The sequence below is a fragment of the Podarcis gaigeae genome, assembly GCF_964106915.1.
Source record: "Podarcis gaigeae genome assembly, chromosome: 8".
Classification (NCBI taxonomy): domain Eukaryota; kingdom Metazoa; phylum Chordata; class Lepidosauria; order Squamata; family Lacertidae; genus Podarcis; species Podarcis gaigeae.
Genome location: NC_139684.1, coordinates 53,591,323 through 53,608,436, shown reverse-complemented (window position 1 = coordinate 53,608,436; position 17,114 = coordinate 53,591,323). Strand labels below are relative to the sequence as shown.

General features: G+C 45.7%; 1 protein-coding gene across 4 annotated transcripts in view; it reads left to right on the top strand.

The window, feature by feature from the left end:
- The window catches only part of KCTD15 (potassium channel tetramerization domain containing 15), a 66,121-nt gene extending 49,815 nt beyond the window's left edge, over positions 1-16,306 (top strand). For 2 of the 4 annotated variants that reach the window (XR_014567221.1, XR_014567222.1), the window contains exons 4-6: positions 4,608-4,913; positions 12,304-14,829; positions 14,889-16,306. Coding sequence is in view for 2 of the 4 variants with exons in the window: in XM_083751223.1 (XP_083607349.1) it covers positions 4,608-4,913; positions 12,304-12,459 (462 nt within the window). In the remaining 2 variants the exon portion in view is untranslated. Of the gene's footprint in view, positions 1-4,607; positions 4,914-12,303; positions 14,830-14,888 lie in introns of those variants that run through there. The other 2 variants (XM_083751223.1, XM_083751222.1) reach the window with 1 other exon arrangement.
- Positions 16,307-17,114: the final 808 nt, after the last annotated feature.

Genomic DNA, 17,114 nt, shown 5'->3' with positions numbered 1-17,114 from the left:
GCTGCAAAGAAGGTGCTTCAGGTTTCCTTGCCATTTCTTTCCGTGTCAGCACTTTTCCAGGCTGGAGTCTTTCATTTTCTGCCCTAAGTCATCAGAACAAAGTGGGAGTGAAATCATGCCTGTATCAGATGAGCAGCATCAGATTAGCAGGGGTGTTAGCAAACTCCCGGGTGCAGCAAGGCTGGGAACAAAATCTCACACCTGCCTTTCAAGGCTGTTCTGGGAGCTGCCCTGTCAACATGGACAAAAGGCCCTTCTCTTGGGTGAAAGGACAAAATTAAAAGTCACTGGTGTGATAATCAGGCATCCGGCTCCTTTTCTGAACAGTGGGTGTGGCATTAGGCAACTGGTCCTCAATGGGCCCGTCACTAGGGAATGTGGGGCTCCTCAAGGGAGGGTGCAAAGTTCCAGGCCCTCTGTCCCACCCCACCATCCTTCAAACCTCAGAGTAATGGGGCATTTGAAGAAGGGTCTGCTCAAAGGACCTAGCTACAGCTAGGTACATATGGAGAAAGGGAATCCTTCAGGAACCAAGGTCTCTGTGGGTCAAAGCAAGTTCTTTGAAAAGGGGCCAGAAACAAATTGGGAGCAGCTTTGAAAACTTTGCATTACTGGGAGAGGATGCAACTCTTTTGCGCAATCAGTAGGTGACAACTTTTGAAGGTATACTGAAGGGGTTTGTGGGGGTGGGCATGAATTGGCAGACTATTCAACCAAGAAACACCACCTTCAAGGAAAGCATCTATATGTTCTCAAAATGAATGTTGAAAAAGATCAAAATGAGAAAGTCATAGAATTGTAGAGTTGGAAGGGACCCCAAGGTCCAACCCCCTGCATTGCAGGAATCTCAGCTAAAGCTTCCATGACAGATGGCCAGTCAACCTCTGCTTTAAAACCTCCAGTGAAGGAGAGTCCACAGCCTCCTGAGGGAGACTGTTCCACTGTCAAAATCTCTTACTATCAGAAAGTTCTTCCTGATGTTTAGTTGGTATCCCCTTTCTTTTCATTGGTTCGAGTCCTGCCCTCCAGAGCAGGAGAAAACAAGCTTGCTCCCTCTTCCATGGCTGTCATATCTCTTCTCAGTCTCCTCTCTTCCAGACGAAACATACCCAGCTCCTTCAACCACTCCTCATTAGGCTTGGTTTCCAGACCCTTGGTCATCTTGGTTGCCATCCTCTGATTTTCCAGCTTGTCAATATCCTTATTAAATTGTGATAACTCAGAACAGGACACAGTATTCCATGTATGGTCTGACCAAGGCAGAATAGAGTGGTACTATGGATTCCCTTGATCTGGACACTATACTTCTGTTGATGTAGCCTAGAATAGCATTAGCATTTTTTGCTTCTGCATCACACTGTTGACTCATGCTAAGCTAGTGATCCACCAAGACCCCTAGATCCTTTCACCTGTACTACTAGTAAGCCAGGTGTCTCCCATCTTATATTTGTGCAGCTGGTTCTTCCTGCCCAAGTGCAGAACCTTCCTTCCTTCACATTTTCTACCAGGACCTTATGACTGGCAGGGTCTTAACAGGATCCCAGAATGTAATATATCTGACGCAAAAGGAAAAGCCACCAGAAATAATTTGCATATTTTTCTTCCCCCCAGAGAATGAATGAAAAGCCAAGTTTTAAGACAGGCTTCTGCTAACTTAAAGCAGGCTTCTCTCAACCCACTCAAAAGGAAACTGGATGCTACATTGGACTAATGATAAGAGTTGCAGTCCAAAACTTCTGGCGGGGTTAAAAGAAGGCCCAGTGAGCCCCAGTGAGATCTTTGGCTTTGCAACTGACTCTTATCATTGTAGATATTAAGATGAGACTTCCTGTACTCTGTGGGTGTGGTTAAGTCAAGCTCCATTCAAGTTCTTGTCGTGCCGTAGGGCTGGCTGCCAAGTATTTGAGGAACATTGTGAAATGCTTTGCCTGAACACTGTCCTGTAGTGGGGAATTCCAAAGGATGCCTTTTTTTTTTTTTTTTTTTTTGCAGTCAGCTTGCTTGCCAGATTTCCATGGGCGGATGAGTGTTCTTTTTCCATGAGGGTTCATTTAGCATAGTAACCAAAACACACACAGCTAAGAACCAGGAAGTTTCAAATCACACCTCTACGATGAACCTCCTTTCAGCAGCTTCCCTTTCCCCCAGCCTCAGCCCCCAACGTTAAAGTCATAGTAACATCTTCCCTTAGGGGGATTGTAAAAAGATCTTGAGAGAAACTGTATTGAATTGTGCTTGTAGCAGTGAAGACTGTGACGTGAAATCATCAGTTGTTCAGGGAATGATTGTTGTCCATCTTCTGTGAGGAAAGGAGAGTTACCAGTTTGGCTGGGATTGAAATATTTTACTATGCACAGAACTGAAAAGAGGTCCCCCTGGGACCCAAGGAATCGAAAGGATGGCTCTCAGAGGCAAGGAAGTACAGTACTTATGTGTAATGGTTATAGGGGTTGCTCGTGCGTAAGTTGCTGCCACTCCTGGTTAGGTTGCCTGGTTAAACCTTTTCTGTCTGGACAGCCCTTCACTTCGTGGCTGTTTCAGTCGCTAGCAGAATCTGTCAGTGGGCGTTTCTTGAACCTCTTCCAGCAAAGAAGTTCTTTGACGCCAAGTCTCCGCCTACTCTTCCTGCGCGGAAGTCTTCTGCGCAGGGTGGGTGTGGGCAGCGGAGGACCCGTGCTCTCCCCGCTGGTCTCCGGCAAGGAGTCCTCGAGCCCCCTTACCGATTCCCCCATCTGCCCCCCTTTATCCCTGGTGTTACGCTGATTTCCTTCCCCAGCCGATGAGCTGCCTCTCTCCCTGCTGGGCCCTTCTCCAGCATTGCTTTGGAGCCTTGCCTCCGCCTCTCACTCCGATGGCAGTTCCCTGACATTATGGTCAAGGGGGGGGGGTGTATGTTGTTGAGGGAAGGAGAGGGGAGTGCTGGGGAAGTTGGTCAAGAGAAAGGGTGGCTCAGGAGAGTGGGGCAATTTAGGAAGGGGCCTGAGGACACAAGAGATGGTGGAAACTTGGAGTTTTTGAAAGGAGAAGCCAAGGTGCAAATTGAACAGGAGTCTATTAGGGAGCTGTGTGTTGTTGCCAGGAAAGATGCAGGCAGGTAAGGGGGAACTAAGGGGGCTTAGGGTGGCTGGGTTTGGAGTCTAGATCCTGAATTCCACATGTTGACTTGAACTGAGCAGCCAGCTCCTTGGCTTCAGACACCCAGTGTGTTGCATTGGAATAGTCTTTATTAAGCACTGTTATTTCTGCTACGGGTACAGTAGTCCCATAAGGTCCCCCCATTTCCATGGTTTTCAGAGCTGTGGTGTGCATTCAAGCAGGGGCACCATCCAGCTCAAATGGTTACAGAAAGGCATGGGGCAAGGATAGCCCTCAGGCAGGCTGTTTCAAGCAGGGCTGTGCTTACCTCAACCCTCTCCTCCACCTCAAAGCCCAGGTACTTCCCTTGGAGCACAAGAAGAAGGCAGCTCCTCCCTGGTGGAAACGATGCATTTCCCATCACTTTTTCCTGTGTGGGTAACCCTTCCTGGTGAGCTTTTCCTTCCACTAAAATCCCCACAATGAGGGATTCCATGCTGTGATTGAGCTTTTACCTCAGTTTACTAGCAGCATGGTGGAGGGGGGCCGTTTCTGTCAGGTTTGTAGAATGGGACGGGTCACATTTTTCTTCTCCCTGCAGTCCCCCTTGTGCTGCTCAGCTGACTGAGGAACAACTGAGAGTGGTGGGAAAAGGCTGGACTGCCAGAAAATACCATTTTCTGGAAAAACCACCCCTTCTTCTCGCTGCTTGGCTGATCTGTGAAGAGGGTTGCTTGGCTGATCTGTGAAGCAGCCTGCAGGATGCAGATTGCACAATTCTGAACTAGAGATGGAGGGAAGGATTCTTTTTTTGAGACTGTGCACATTGACCAGAGAATGTACAAAATTCAGTTGAGATATGCACATTCCCCAAAGCCTGTTGGCGATTACATGCATAATTTCCTCTTCACGGACAGATTATGTGTATAGACGGGGTCAGCAAACTTTTTCAGCAGGGGGCAGGTCCACTTCCCCTCAGACCTTGTGGGGGGCCGGACTATATTTTTTGGGGGGTGGGGAATGAACAAATTCCTATGCCCCGCAAATAACCCAGAGATGCATTTCAAATAAAAGGACACATTCTACTCATGTAAAAACATGCTGATTCCTGGACTGTCCGCGGGCCGGATTTAGAAGGTGATTGGACCAGATCTCGCCCCTGGGCCTTAGTTTGCCTACCCATGTGTATAGATATAGATACAGCTGTACCTTGGATCCTGAACACCCTGGTACTCAGATGTTTTGGCTCCCAAACGCAGAAATCCGGAAGTGAGCGTTCGGGTTTGCGAATGTTCTTTTGGAATCCGAACGTTTGACGGGGCTTCCGCAGCTTCTGATTGGCTGCAGGAGCTTCCTGCAGCCAATCAGAAGCCATGATTTGGTTTTTGAACATTTTGGAAGTCAAACGGACTTCTGGAACGGATTCCGTTCGACTTCCAAGGTACGACTGTATAGATTTGGATTTAGATTTAGATATATGAAATCCATAAGTGCTGAGATACATAAGCTCTCTTTCTCTCCTTTTTTAAAAGGATTTTAATCTTTTATACGAAGAGGCCAAGTACTACCAGCTGCAGCCGATGATCAAGGAGCTGGAGCGATGGAAGCAGGAGAAGGAACAAAGGAAGCACTTCCAGCCCTGTGACTGCTTGGTTGTAAGGGTGACTCCGGATCTCGGGGAAAGGATTGCGCTGAGCGGAGAGAAGGCCTTGATCGAGGAGATCTTCCCAGAGACAGGGGACGTCATGTGCAACTCGGTCAACGCGGGCTGGAACCAAGACCCCACCCACGTCATTAGGTTTCCTTTGAACGGATACTGTCGGTTGAATTCGGTGCAGGTAATGGGCCTCATCCATTCTACCGTTTCCTTTTCGCATTCAGTACTAAGCAGATGAGTCCCTTCTGCCCAATTGCCTCTGTGTCACTGGAAGGAGGAGGCATTTTTTGCCTGGTGAGATAATGGGCGTTTTCCCTCTCTCTCCCCCTTTCCCTTTTCCCTTAAGTCTAAGTTGTTGGTGGGGGAGAGAAAGAGAGATTTAGATTTTTGTGTGTGTTAGCACCATGCTGATCTCATAATGGCGTTAGGCTGACAAATGCTAATTTTTTTTCATCAGCTCATACCCCGCAGTCCTTTCTTCCCTCCAAAGTGCCCCTAGGAAGAAAAAAGAGTGTACCAAAACTACAAAAAAAGAAGAAGGAGAGGGGAAAGGAGGAAAGGAAGGAGGGGGAGCCGCTTCTCCATGCCACTTTATAGAAAACGCAACAATGTGTAAATGCATAATTTATGTCCCACTCATAATTAAATGATAGAGCCTCCGGGATGGACTTAAAAAAATGATCTCTGCACTTTTTTTCCCCTCCAAGAGGATGTTCTATAAAAATTGCCCAGAGTATTTTAAACAAAATGTGTTCCACTTTATACTCAAAGGTTTTTATGGGGGTTTGATTGAGTTAGTTATTTTTTTTCCCCCCTTTTCTTCCTTTTTATTTTTTATTTAAGATTTTAAAATTAACATATGAAACAAGGGAAGACAGATAGGTAGGATGCAGGAAATGTAAGTTTGTGATTTGGCAAACCCCTCTGAGTGACTTTCTCCGCCCCCTGCCCCAAATAGGGGAGCTTGCCCATGGGAGGGCTACCCTACAGCAGACCTTGGCACTGAGCAGCCTTGATGGTTTGACACTCATTAGCGAGGACCAGAGCAATAAGGGCATTTTCATTGGGAGCGTTGAGCATCCAGCTGCCTGTCTCAGGATGTTTGGCAGGGCACACGGGCAGGGGGGAGTGAGCATAGAAAGGCCTCCATTGGGAGAGGATGTTTTGGGCAGAGCAAATGGGCTTCAGGCTACAGCGAGAAACCAAGAGAAGTCAGTTGCAAAACATGTCACTGTGGCACTTTGGGTGGTTGGAATTTTATTGCTCTAAATACCTGGCCCAGGTGAAGAGCAGTATGCAGTTCAAAAAGCTGGCTTATGGCCTTTAAAAAATAAAATAAAATAAAAAACATTGTGGTTGTGCCAACCCAAACAAGGCAAATCATTTCCCCAGTCTGTTATCCTATATGCAAGAGCAGGGAATGGCAACATGGCACCCACAGAAGCCTTCACTGGCACCCATAGGGCCCCCACAGAAAATACTTTTGAAAGAAGTGTTTTATTGCAGCCAGTAGAATAGGTGGGTGGGGATGGTGCCCACAACAGCTTCTCCAGCTTACAGCTGTACCCACATGCCCAAAAAGGTTGGCAACCTCTTGGGCTAGACCATGATAGTGAGGTCTCTCTTCAACAAGTTGTAGGGCAGAGCTTGTTGTTTTATACCCCAGGGTTGTTCCCTGCCCCATCTAAATCTAAATGGCTTAAAATTCATTTCAGGTTAACAAACATCCCAGCCCTCCACAGCGACAGAGTCTTCAGTGTTAATCTCTGGCTTGCTGATATTCACTCCTATTTTGATGGTTAGGCAGGGGATTTGAAACTGTGACAGCAATCTGTGCTCGAGGTTCAGGACAGCCTTTGCCCACACAGTGCCCTCCAGATGTTTCGGGTTGCAATTTGGCTGACAGAAGTTGCTGTCGAAAACATCTGGAAGGTGCCAGGTGTTGGCAAAGGCTGGCTTAGAATTCTGAAGGTCCACATTCTGCATCTGGGTACTTGTTTAATTCTGAACTCCATTTTACTTTTTTAATTGGGGGGGGGGGGGGCGGGTGGTAACCAGACAGGCTTGAATTCATAACTGGAGAGAGAGGACTCGCCCCACATCCTAGTCACAAATGCTTTCTCAGAAAATGGAATCGTTAAGCCCTGTACAACCTTTTTAAAATGCACGGCTCTTGAACGAGAACAGAGGATGGAGTTCGTTCTGTTCTGTTTAATGAAGACACACAACACCCTCTGCTATGTATAGACTCTTTCTCGACAACACCTGCAAATTTTGTCTGCTGCAAACATCAGGTGTTGCAAATTGTGGTGTCGCAGAAGCGGGTGCTTGCAAGCTTCCTGTCCATTTTAGCTGAAAAACAATTCAGGATATATGTTACATTATCCCGTGATGCATTTCAAAGACTATTTTCAGTGGCGAAGTGGCAGGCACGCCTTACAGAATATTGCAGGGCAGTGAACTAGAAAGCAGGCATTTTCTGCCATTTACCCTTCCCTGTAGGATGCCCTTCCTTCTGATGGAGGCAGCGTCCATCAGTTGTGTCCCACATCATGTGAAGACATATCTCTTGGCACAGACTTTCCCTGGCCAATGAGATTCAACCTTATTATTTGTGAATTCCTATTTTTACGTCTTTTTTATAACAGAAAATAGAAGTGCTTTTAAGTAAATGAATAAAGCCAACAAGTTTTGCGACAAGGTTGATGAGGTAAACTTACCACAGCAAAGGTCAGTCCTGGTTTTAGACCAGGGGGACATTTTGAAAGAGTGCTGTAGGCGCCAGTCACAAAATGGCTGCCGTGGGGGACATGGCATAACACAAAACCAGAGAAATTGTATTTCCATGCTAGAAAAGACTTAACCTATAGGGTTTTATATTCCACCTCTTTCTCCAAGGAGCACAAGGTGACGTACACAATTCTTGCTCTCCTCATTTAATCTGCACAACAACACTGTGAGGTGAGCTATGCTGAGAGGCAGTGACTGGTCCAAAATCATCCAGTGACTGAGTAGGAATTTGAACCCCAGGTCCTAGTCTGAGATTCTAACCACTATACTACACTGGCTCTTAAGAATTATGGGGTCAGGACTTCACATTTTTGTTGCTAATTCATGACTTATTGTCCTGAACATTGCTAATGTTAATGGCTGAAAAGGACCCTTTTCCCTTTTTTGGTGCAACATGCATCCCTCCCATTGTAGGTTTTCTTTTAAAATCACAGATACCAGAAATGCCATTTTTCCTTCCAAAAACATAATGACCATAAGCATCGTTACAACAGATAGCAAATTCAGCCATATAACACTGTGGTTGAAAAGGCCAAGGCCTCCCCCAGTTTATGACAAGAGATGTTCTGTTTCCAAAACTTGGGAAATCATGCTCGGCTCGCCACAGAGATGATCTCTTTTAGAGTGTTTCCTTCTGGGTAGCAGCACACTTCAAGAAGGCTTTGAACAAATTGGGAGAGGAGAGCTATGAGAATGATTCTAAAGGGATCTGTCTTGAAGGCAGTTTCCGGGAGGGAAGACTGGCAGAATTGGAGATGTTTAGCCCCAGAGAAACAACGGGAGACGTCTCAGTTCTGAACACTGTGAACTTGGAAATTGCTCCCATTGATTTCAGTGAAACATGCGTCAAGGGGAAGCGTGCTCTGGGTTGCTTGCAGCCTAAAAGTGTGGCAAGGGAAGGGCACATAAGAAGAGGCCCCTGCAGTTGAGCATCCTGTTCTCACATTGCCCAACCAGATGCTTCTTCTGGGAAACTCACAAGCAGGACCCAATCAGAAGAGCACTGTCCACTCCTGTGGTTTGCAGCAGCTCGTATTCAGAAGCATATCTGTCTGTCTGTGGTCACAAAACATGAATTAAAGTATTCAAATGCCCTGAGTTGATGAATCAGCCAGATTCATTCCTAGGCCACGGTAGGGTTGGGGGAGGTCCTCAGCCATGTTCCTTCTTGCTTACAAATGAAATAAAATCAGACCAAACAGTTATGGAATCATTCTTCCTTCTTTCACATCTAAGGACTCTCAGCTTATTCGTTAGTTTTTCCAGCATGTACCAAGTAGTAAGGTGGGCCACGTCTAATTTTCTCCAAAACTGTGTGATGGTCATTCCAGGTGCTTTAAGCAGGTGCACTGTTATCTCTTCCCCCCCACCCCTCCTTTCATTTTTTTTTTTATCTTTACCCAAAAAAGGGTATTTTTTCTTTCTAGTCCTTTTGCTCATTCTCCCTCAGGTCCTTTCACGTTCTTGCATTGCGAAGTGATACAAGATCAGGGCAGAAGTCAGGGGAAGGAGGCTGATGTTTGCCTCCTCAAACACCAAGACAGTGCGCCTGTCCCAGGGCCTGTTAATGCTCGCAGGGTTCAAGAGAAGCCATGAGAAGAGATCAAAGCTCAGCTTTGCCTTGCATGACTTGGGAAGTCCAGGTGGCTGGCGGAAAGGAGGCCTGTCTGTTGCCTACCAAAAGAAAGTGAAACGGAGACTTTGGAATTGAAAGCAGGAGGGAGAAAGGAAAGGATGGAGGAGTTCACCAAAATATTTATAATCACCTCAGGCAAACCATATAATCTGTGCTCTGTAAGGGGATTCGGTAGGTCTAGGATTCTGGGGAGAGCACTGAACCTATGAATTTAAGAAGAGTCCTGCTGGATCAGGCCAATGGCCAATCTAATCCAGCACCCTGTTCCCTCAGCGGTCAGCCAAATGCCTGTTGGAAACTTGCAAGCAGTCACTTTTCATTGCCCAGCCCTCAACTGCAATAAGGTTCCCAGCCTTCCTGCTTTTGTATATTGGCTAAATATACTAAGCAGTATATATACTGCTTTAGTATATTAGTTGGGGAGGCATGGAATGAGGTGTATCGCTTTTGACACAACGACAGCTTGTATTATTTGATAATCCCCTTGTCATGTGTCGCTATGTTGCTTATGAATTTTGTATTCTGGAGTAACTGAATTGCCTCCTTTGTTCTTAAGTTGTTGAACCAAGCATTTGTTTATAAGCCTGTTGTAGCATTTTACTGTCAGAGAATGTTCATCTTGCTTGGCTGTCCTTTGAAACAGTGACATTTGTGCTTCATATTATATTTCTTCATTCAGTGCATAGTTTTAACGATGGGACCCACTGGAGGGAGCAATGGCCACCAAAAGAGGGTTAGATGAATCCATGGAGGAGGGGGCTATTGATATCTACTAGCCACAATTGATATCTACTGCCTCCATGGTCAGAGGCAGAAATGTTTTTGAATACCAATCACTGGGGACCACGAGAGGGGAGAGGGCTCTTGTGCTGGGGTTCTGTTTGTGGGATTCCCAATGGGGCACCTGGTTGGCCACTGTGAGAACAGGATCCTGAACTAGATGGGCCTTTGGCCTGATCCAGCAGGCTCTTCTCATGGATGCAGGAGGGAAACACCCGGTTTGGAGGCAAGTAGGAGCTTGCAGTTCTGCTGGTCCATGGAGGTGTCCTTGAACCCCTTCAAAGCTCAGGTTGATATCACAAACCAGGTGGCATCCCAGAGGTGGAGTGCTGAGCAGCCATTCTGACTGGCTGCCCAGTTGAGATTAGCGGTGAGGACTTTAGGTGGCTGAAGGGCACAGGCAGGAATATAAACACAGGCACATTAACAGCACACATACACCCCTGAATACCCCAACCTGTTTGGTAGGAAAATCCCTTAGCAGCCAGAATAGTTACACCAGTAAAGAAGATGCTCATAACAGCCTGCTGCTTTTTCTCCCCCCATCTAGCACAGCATATTAATGATGAGTTATGGCCTCATTTTATGATGACTGAAGCCCCAACGTTGCTTTTCCTTAAGAGGTAGCATCAATATCACTACCAGCCAGTATTTTACTCCATAATGTACTGAACTGCCCTGCAGAGTGCTTGTTTGTTTGATTAATATTTGGGTTTTTCTGCAGAGGTTTGCTGTAAGCAAGACTTTAATCACACTGCAGTCATTTAGGAATAAGTTATAGAATTATCGCTGCATAATATGCTGGGAGATCCTGAAAAGACCAGAAATGTATCATGCAGAGTCTAGCTGGCTCTCGGGGGCCCTTTTCACCACCTCTGGACCACGAGACCAAAATACTTTGCAGGGCAACACGCACAAATGAAATAGTCCAGATAGCGTCCATCTGCAGGAAGCTGAGATGGCTTTGAAAAAGGAAAGCCAGTGAGTAGGGCTGGATACAGAAGGCATGAACTCAAGTGTATCTTCAGCTGTGGACAAAATGGATAGCAATTTATAAGTCAGACTCCATCCCTGAGCATCACTTTCCTCCTAAAGTTGGCCTGTCGTCTGGCTGGACAAGGAAACATTGTGCGTAGAAGGCCATGGGGAGATCAACCTGGCCCCACTCATTAGCCAGTGGAGCTCCAAGGCTGCTTTCCTCCTCCCACCCCATTCCTATTTCCTTTTATGTCGAGTCTCTTAGATTGTGAGTCTGTAGCCAGTGACAGCATTTGGAAGAAATTCAGGTAATTTCTTCAAAGTTAGGTAATAATACAAACCTTTAGCCACAGGGGGAAAGCTGAGCTACAAATCGCCTTCGTCTAACATTTTACTCCAGTGACAACTTTACTGTATAATGTGGGGCTTTCCTAAGGGTGAAATTAGATGTGATGTGGAAGCTCCAAACATGGAGCTTTCAAAAAGCAGCTGCGCAGAATGTTGCATCCAACTTAACTCACCCCTTCCCCAAAACTGCTATTAGCCATGGGCTTTTTCTCTTCAATGTGTGAACTGCCCCATCTCGTCTAGAGGGAGCACCCAGGGCAATTTTGATCAGGGCCACAGTGCAGCAAGAAACCCCCTTTTTGGACATGTTGCATACCCTGATCTAATCCCCCACCCAAGGCTGCTGATTTTCGGGAAAGAAAAAGAGTGTTTGTTATATCACCCTTATGTCATCTCTGCTTTGATCCTTACCCTGAGTCAGACTGCTGGTCCATCTTATTTAATATTGGTTGTGACTGTCACTAGCTCTCTAAAGCAGGCTTTGTCAACCTGGTGCCCCCTGGATCTTTTAGGCTACAATTCCCATCAGCCTCAGCCATCGCAGCTGTTTGCCTTGGGCTGGCTGGCCATTTTCTGTTTTCAGAGTCTAAGGCTGCATTCACATGGCAGTTTATACCATTTCCTCACCGTTTCCCTAACCGTTAATTTCTGAATTATATTTGCACTTTCACACAGCAATACAAGCTTAGCACTCATTTCCATGTTACTTGATTCCTTAAAAAAAATTATATGCTTGGAGGCCCTTTAACCCAGAATATCATGGGAGTAAAGTGATGGAATTTAGGGCCGAATGCAATGTTCCCCATGCCTGAAATGCACCCCTAGTTGACACGTGCAGAGTCCTCTCTGTGGGGCTGCACAACTGTGTGTTAGCTTTGCACTGTCGCCCATTAACCTCATTGCGTGTCCTGGCTCCCACGGGTGGATATAGGACTCGTACTTTCAGTTCAGTTCAGTGGGATTCTCTTGGTCCTTTCAGAATCATGAGCACATTTGATACGGAGCCTTCTCCAATATTAACTGGTGCTTTCCCCCTCAGGTGCTTGAACGGTTGTTCCAGAAGGGCTTCAACGTGGCGGCGTCCTGCGGAGGAGGCGTGGATTCCTCTCAGTTCAGCGAATATGTACTATGTCGTGAGGACAGAAGACTGCAGCCCAACACCACAATCAGGATAAAGCAAGAGCCCCTGGACTAAAGACATCCCCCTTCCCCCTTCCTTTGTGAACGTAGAAGTGTTTTTAATAGTCTTGTGTGGAAACACTAAGGATTTGCAAGACAGTATTAACCTGGGCGACGTTGCCCGAGTGGTATCTCTCTGAAACTACCTGTCACCATTGCCAGCCATGAACTCTCTATCTGGAAGCAAAAAGACAGCATACAAAATAATAATAATGATAATGATAATAATAATTTCATTTGTTTTATTAGTCAACTGCTGGGCGGCATGCCCAGCGTCGTGAAGTTTTGTGGGATTGTCTTCTCGGCAGGAAAGCGTGCGGAATGGAGACAAAGCTTCAGTGAAGAACTGGCCTTTGATTGGACTTTGGTAGAAGGACCAATTTAACGCAATTCAAATATGCCCATTGAAGGAGTGCACCATCTGACTTTCTAAGGGACCTTCTCCTCCTCCTCCTCCCTTGGTGGGATCAAGGACATGGGAGCTGCCCAAAGGGAGATGGTATCGTGCCAAGTGTCTTCCCCGCCCCCCTGCCCCCGATGAATCCCATGTCCTTTCCTGTCTGACAGGCTTTTGCATCGCCATTTGTCCACCCCCGTTACCCTTCTGTGGTTGCCTTTGCGCATTGTATCAAATGGCTTATTTTTCTACGACGCTTCCAGTTGTCTGTGTACAGAAGCCACCCCAAACAGGGACCAATTTGTATTCTTCTGGTGCTGAATGAACTCTTTGCAAATTCTTTTCAGTCCCGCACAACCCACCTTTGAGATAAATGCAGTGGTTTGACGTTTGCTGCCTTGTCTGCCCACAACTGATGAGATTGAATTGCAGCAAAACATTTGCAAAAAATGAAACAAACCGGAAATGGAGACTCAAAGCAAGTTCCTAAATAAGATTGTTCAGCATTAAACAGGCACTGCCATGGAACTTGAGTTAAGGTTGTGGCGTTCTTTCATTCATCTCAGATTTTAAGTTTGGGGGTCATCCAGAAAGTGGAAATGGGCCATGCAGCTGCTACAACCTTTCTTTCCTCACTTAAAACCCAATGTTATTGTTGCTTTAAGAATATATCAGACACAAACAGAACACCTTTTCTGCCTGATTGAATCAGACCATTGTCTCATGAGCTCATTTCTCTGTGTGATGCATTGCAGCAATCTTCACCAATCTGGTACCCTTCAGATGCCAGCCATCCAGCAATGTTGATGGGAGTTGTTACCCAAAGGATGGGGAACCTAGTAACCTCCAAATGTCGTTGGACTTCAACTCCCAGCATCCCTGATGTTGGCGGTACTGGCTGGGGCTCATGCGGTTGGAGTCCAAAAACAGCTGGCAAGGGAGCAGAGCTTTTCTGTTCCTGCATTACAATAAATGTTTTAAAAACTAATGTTGTTTGGGACTCCAGGTTCAGAAGATGTTAGCTTTCCATCACTCAGCAGAAATTGCATTTCAGCATTGCAGATCTGATGACAGAAGCATGACAAATGAATGTGCAATCAACATGTGGGTGAGGAAAGCAGAATCACACCCATTGGCCCCATCCCTGACTTCCACTCACTGATTATGGCTCATGAGGACTGTATATCATGCATAAGCTTAGTTTAAAAGACAGCAGGCGGATCCCACAGCTGTGATCCTATTGATCGTATCCTGATTGCACAGGGCTCTATAATGGCAGGATTGGCGGTGCACTGGCAGATTAACTTAAAAAAGTAATTGGAATTGCAGCACCCATTGAAACATTATAGGAGCTCCAGTGTCAGCAGGACAACAGGAGGGTGGCTGGGTCCAAAGCCCTCCCAGTCCCACAAGGTTATAGAGATATTTAGTCACACTCTTGACTTATGGGAGGAAGGGTGAAAGATGAAGATAGCAATGTGAAGCATTTTTCTGCTTGAACATTGGATAAGGTGGTGGAACCACCTTGGCATCTCATCCGTACGCCTTAGGATTGAACAGCAAGTGACATTGTTCATAGGCCACATTCAAACCACATGTTCAAAGCAGTATGATGCTACTTTAAACCATCATGGCTTCCCCCAAATAATTATGGGAGCTTTGGTTTGTTAAGGGTGCTGAGAGTTGCAGGGAGACCCCTATTCCCGTCTCAGAGCTACGATTCTGGGAGTTCCCTGTGAAGATGGGTGGATGGATGTTTAAGCCACTCTGGGAACTGTAACCTTCTGAGGGGAATAGGGGTTTGCTAACAACTCTTAGCCACCCTTACCAAATTATAACTCTCAGAATTCATGATTGTTTAAAGTGGCATCACAGTGCTTTAAATCTATGCTGCGAATGTGGCCATAGAGTGAACTGGGGACTGAGAATTGCCTGCTCAAGGCCCCCTAACCTCTTCCCTTCCCAGAACTACAGATCCCAGGATTACCTGCGGAGAGGAAAAACAAAAGAATTCCTTCCAGTAGCACCTTAAAGACCAACTAAGTTAGTTCTGCGGAGAGGAAGCAGCCGTTTAACCTTTCGCAGCTTGTAGCACAAATGTACCCTGCCTATGATAGGCTGATTCCATTAAGAAGAAAATACAAAAGTACTGATTAGTCATAAATATCAAATTACTTCTTTTCTGTAATATGCAAAGAAAAAAAGTGTTCTGATGTAGTAGACAGGGCTGTAGCCAACCAAATTCTACTCACTGATGAGCCTAAGTTAGTCATGTCAATCACTTTCAATGAGTCTACAGTGGTACCTCTGGTTATGAACTTAATTCATTCCGGAGGTCCATTCTTGAGCTGAAACCATTCTTATTCTGAAGAGTGCTTTTGCTAATGGGGCCTCCCGCTGCCCACGTGCCTCTGGTGCGTAATTTCTCTTCGCATCCTGGGGCAAAGTTCACAACCAGGAGCAGCTACTTCCGGGTTAGCGGCGTTCGTAACGTAAGGTTACCAGATGTCCCCGTTTCTCAGGGACAGTCCCCGGATTTACAAATCAGTCCCCATACAAAATCCATTGAAGTTGAAAAGTGTCCCCGGATTCATTGAAACAAATCTGGTAACCTTATCGTAACCTGAAGCGTTCGTAACTAGAAGCGTTTGTAACCAGAGGTACCACTGAAGTCTGAAGAGTATTAATATTTGATACACCCCTGATTGTTATGATTCTGTCCTTGGAAGTTGAAGGATATGTTGTAACAAGCTACCAGGAACCTACTCAGGACTCACTGGAATAAACAGGCATTGCTCCAGAGCTCAGTTGAGCTCTTAGATAACACCCTCCTGTTGATTTCAGGGATGCTTCTACAGAACTGCAACAAGGAGGTGCCAGTTCTTTGTACAACATTGGGTTGCCAGCTGCACTTTTAAGAGCAGTAGTTATATCAATGTCTCTATCTCCATCCTGTGAAAAGTCTCACCTGTTAACTTCTGTGGATCCAGTTGTTGTTAAAAGACACAAGAACAGAACAAACCTGGGGGTGGGAGTGGGCTAGGTCAGTTGACAACTGTAGGTGGGTATTCTGAACACCAAGTCTTATTGATGCAGCTAAAGTTGAGTCTCCAGATCCAGTCATCTCTTTTTCCCAAATCTCCCCAAAAGCTATTATTGGTCTACGTTACCTATGCAGAACAATTGCTGCACCTGCAGAGAAACCTGCCACTGTAAAATGCATTTAATTAACATCTTTTCTACTTTTATGGCACTCTGAATAAAAAAAAGACTACGTCCTAAGGCCATCATTTTTGTATGTAAGATGCCTGTTGAATTGTATAGTACTGTATACACTTAATATTGTATAACTTCCCCTGCCCTTACCTCAAGATTTTTGCAAAACTGAAGATCATTCTGTGAGTTTATAAACAATTTCTTTGCTGTTTATTATGTCACAGACATTCCTATAAAGTCAAAGATCAAATATGCAGAAATCTTATTTTACTTTTACACATTTGTCAGCAAACCAGGAATTCAGCTTCTTTTACCTCGGTACCATCTGCTGAAAGTTTCCCTCCCTGGAAACGAGAAGAGTAACCGCTGTTGCACATTCCCTGTTCATTTCCAGTGATCCTTGAGTAAGAGAATCTGGGGGATCATCCCCTCATGTCTTCGTACAAAACTGAGGAAAGCTTCAACTGTCAGTAACCCTTTCCCCAGAAAATTACATTTGTTCATTTTTTAATGGCAGGTTCCTCAATTTGAGGGTTTTTTCCTTCGGATACATTTCTGAAGAATGTATTCTGTTTGGGAAACTAAAAAGTTGTAGAAGCTACATGATTTATGTCCCTCAACGCAGAAATTTGGGACATCTGGGGGCGGGGTTAACAAAAGGATATGTACTCAAAACTTCCAGAGAAGTTGCCCTTGCAGCAAAACAACAACAGAGAGTCTTGCGGCATCTTAAAGATGGTATGAGCTGTTGTTGCTTTTAGTTATTACATTTGTGTCCCACTTTTCCAATAAGGATCTTCCCCCTCCCCATTTTTATCACAACAGCCCTGTGAGGTCAGACCAAGTCACCCAGTGGTCTTGTGCCAGACAGGATTTGAACCCTGGACTCCCAGATGCTAACCCAGCATTCTAACCACTACACCACTGTGGCGTAGTGGATCAGAGTCCACTTCAGACTCAAGGTAATACCCCATGCATCTAATAAAGCGGACTCTGGTCCACAAAAAGCTTTAGGCCAACAGAAATTTGTCTGAATAATCCTTACTGAATACATGAGG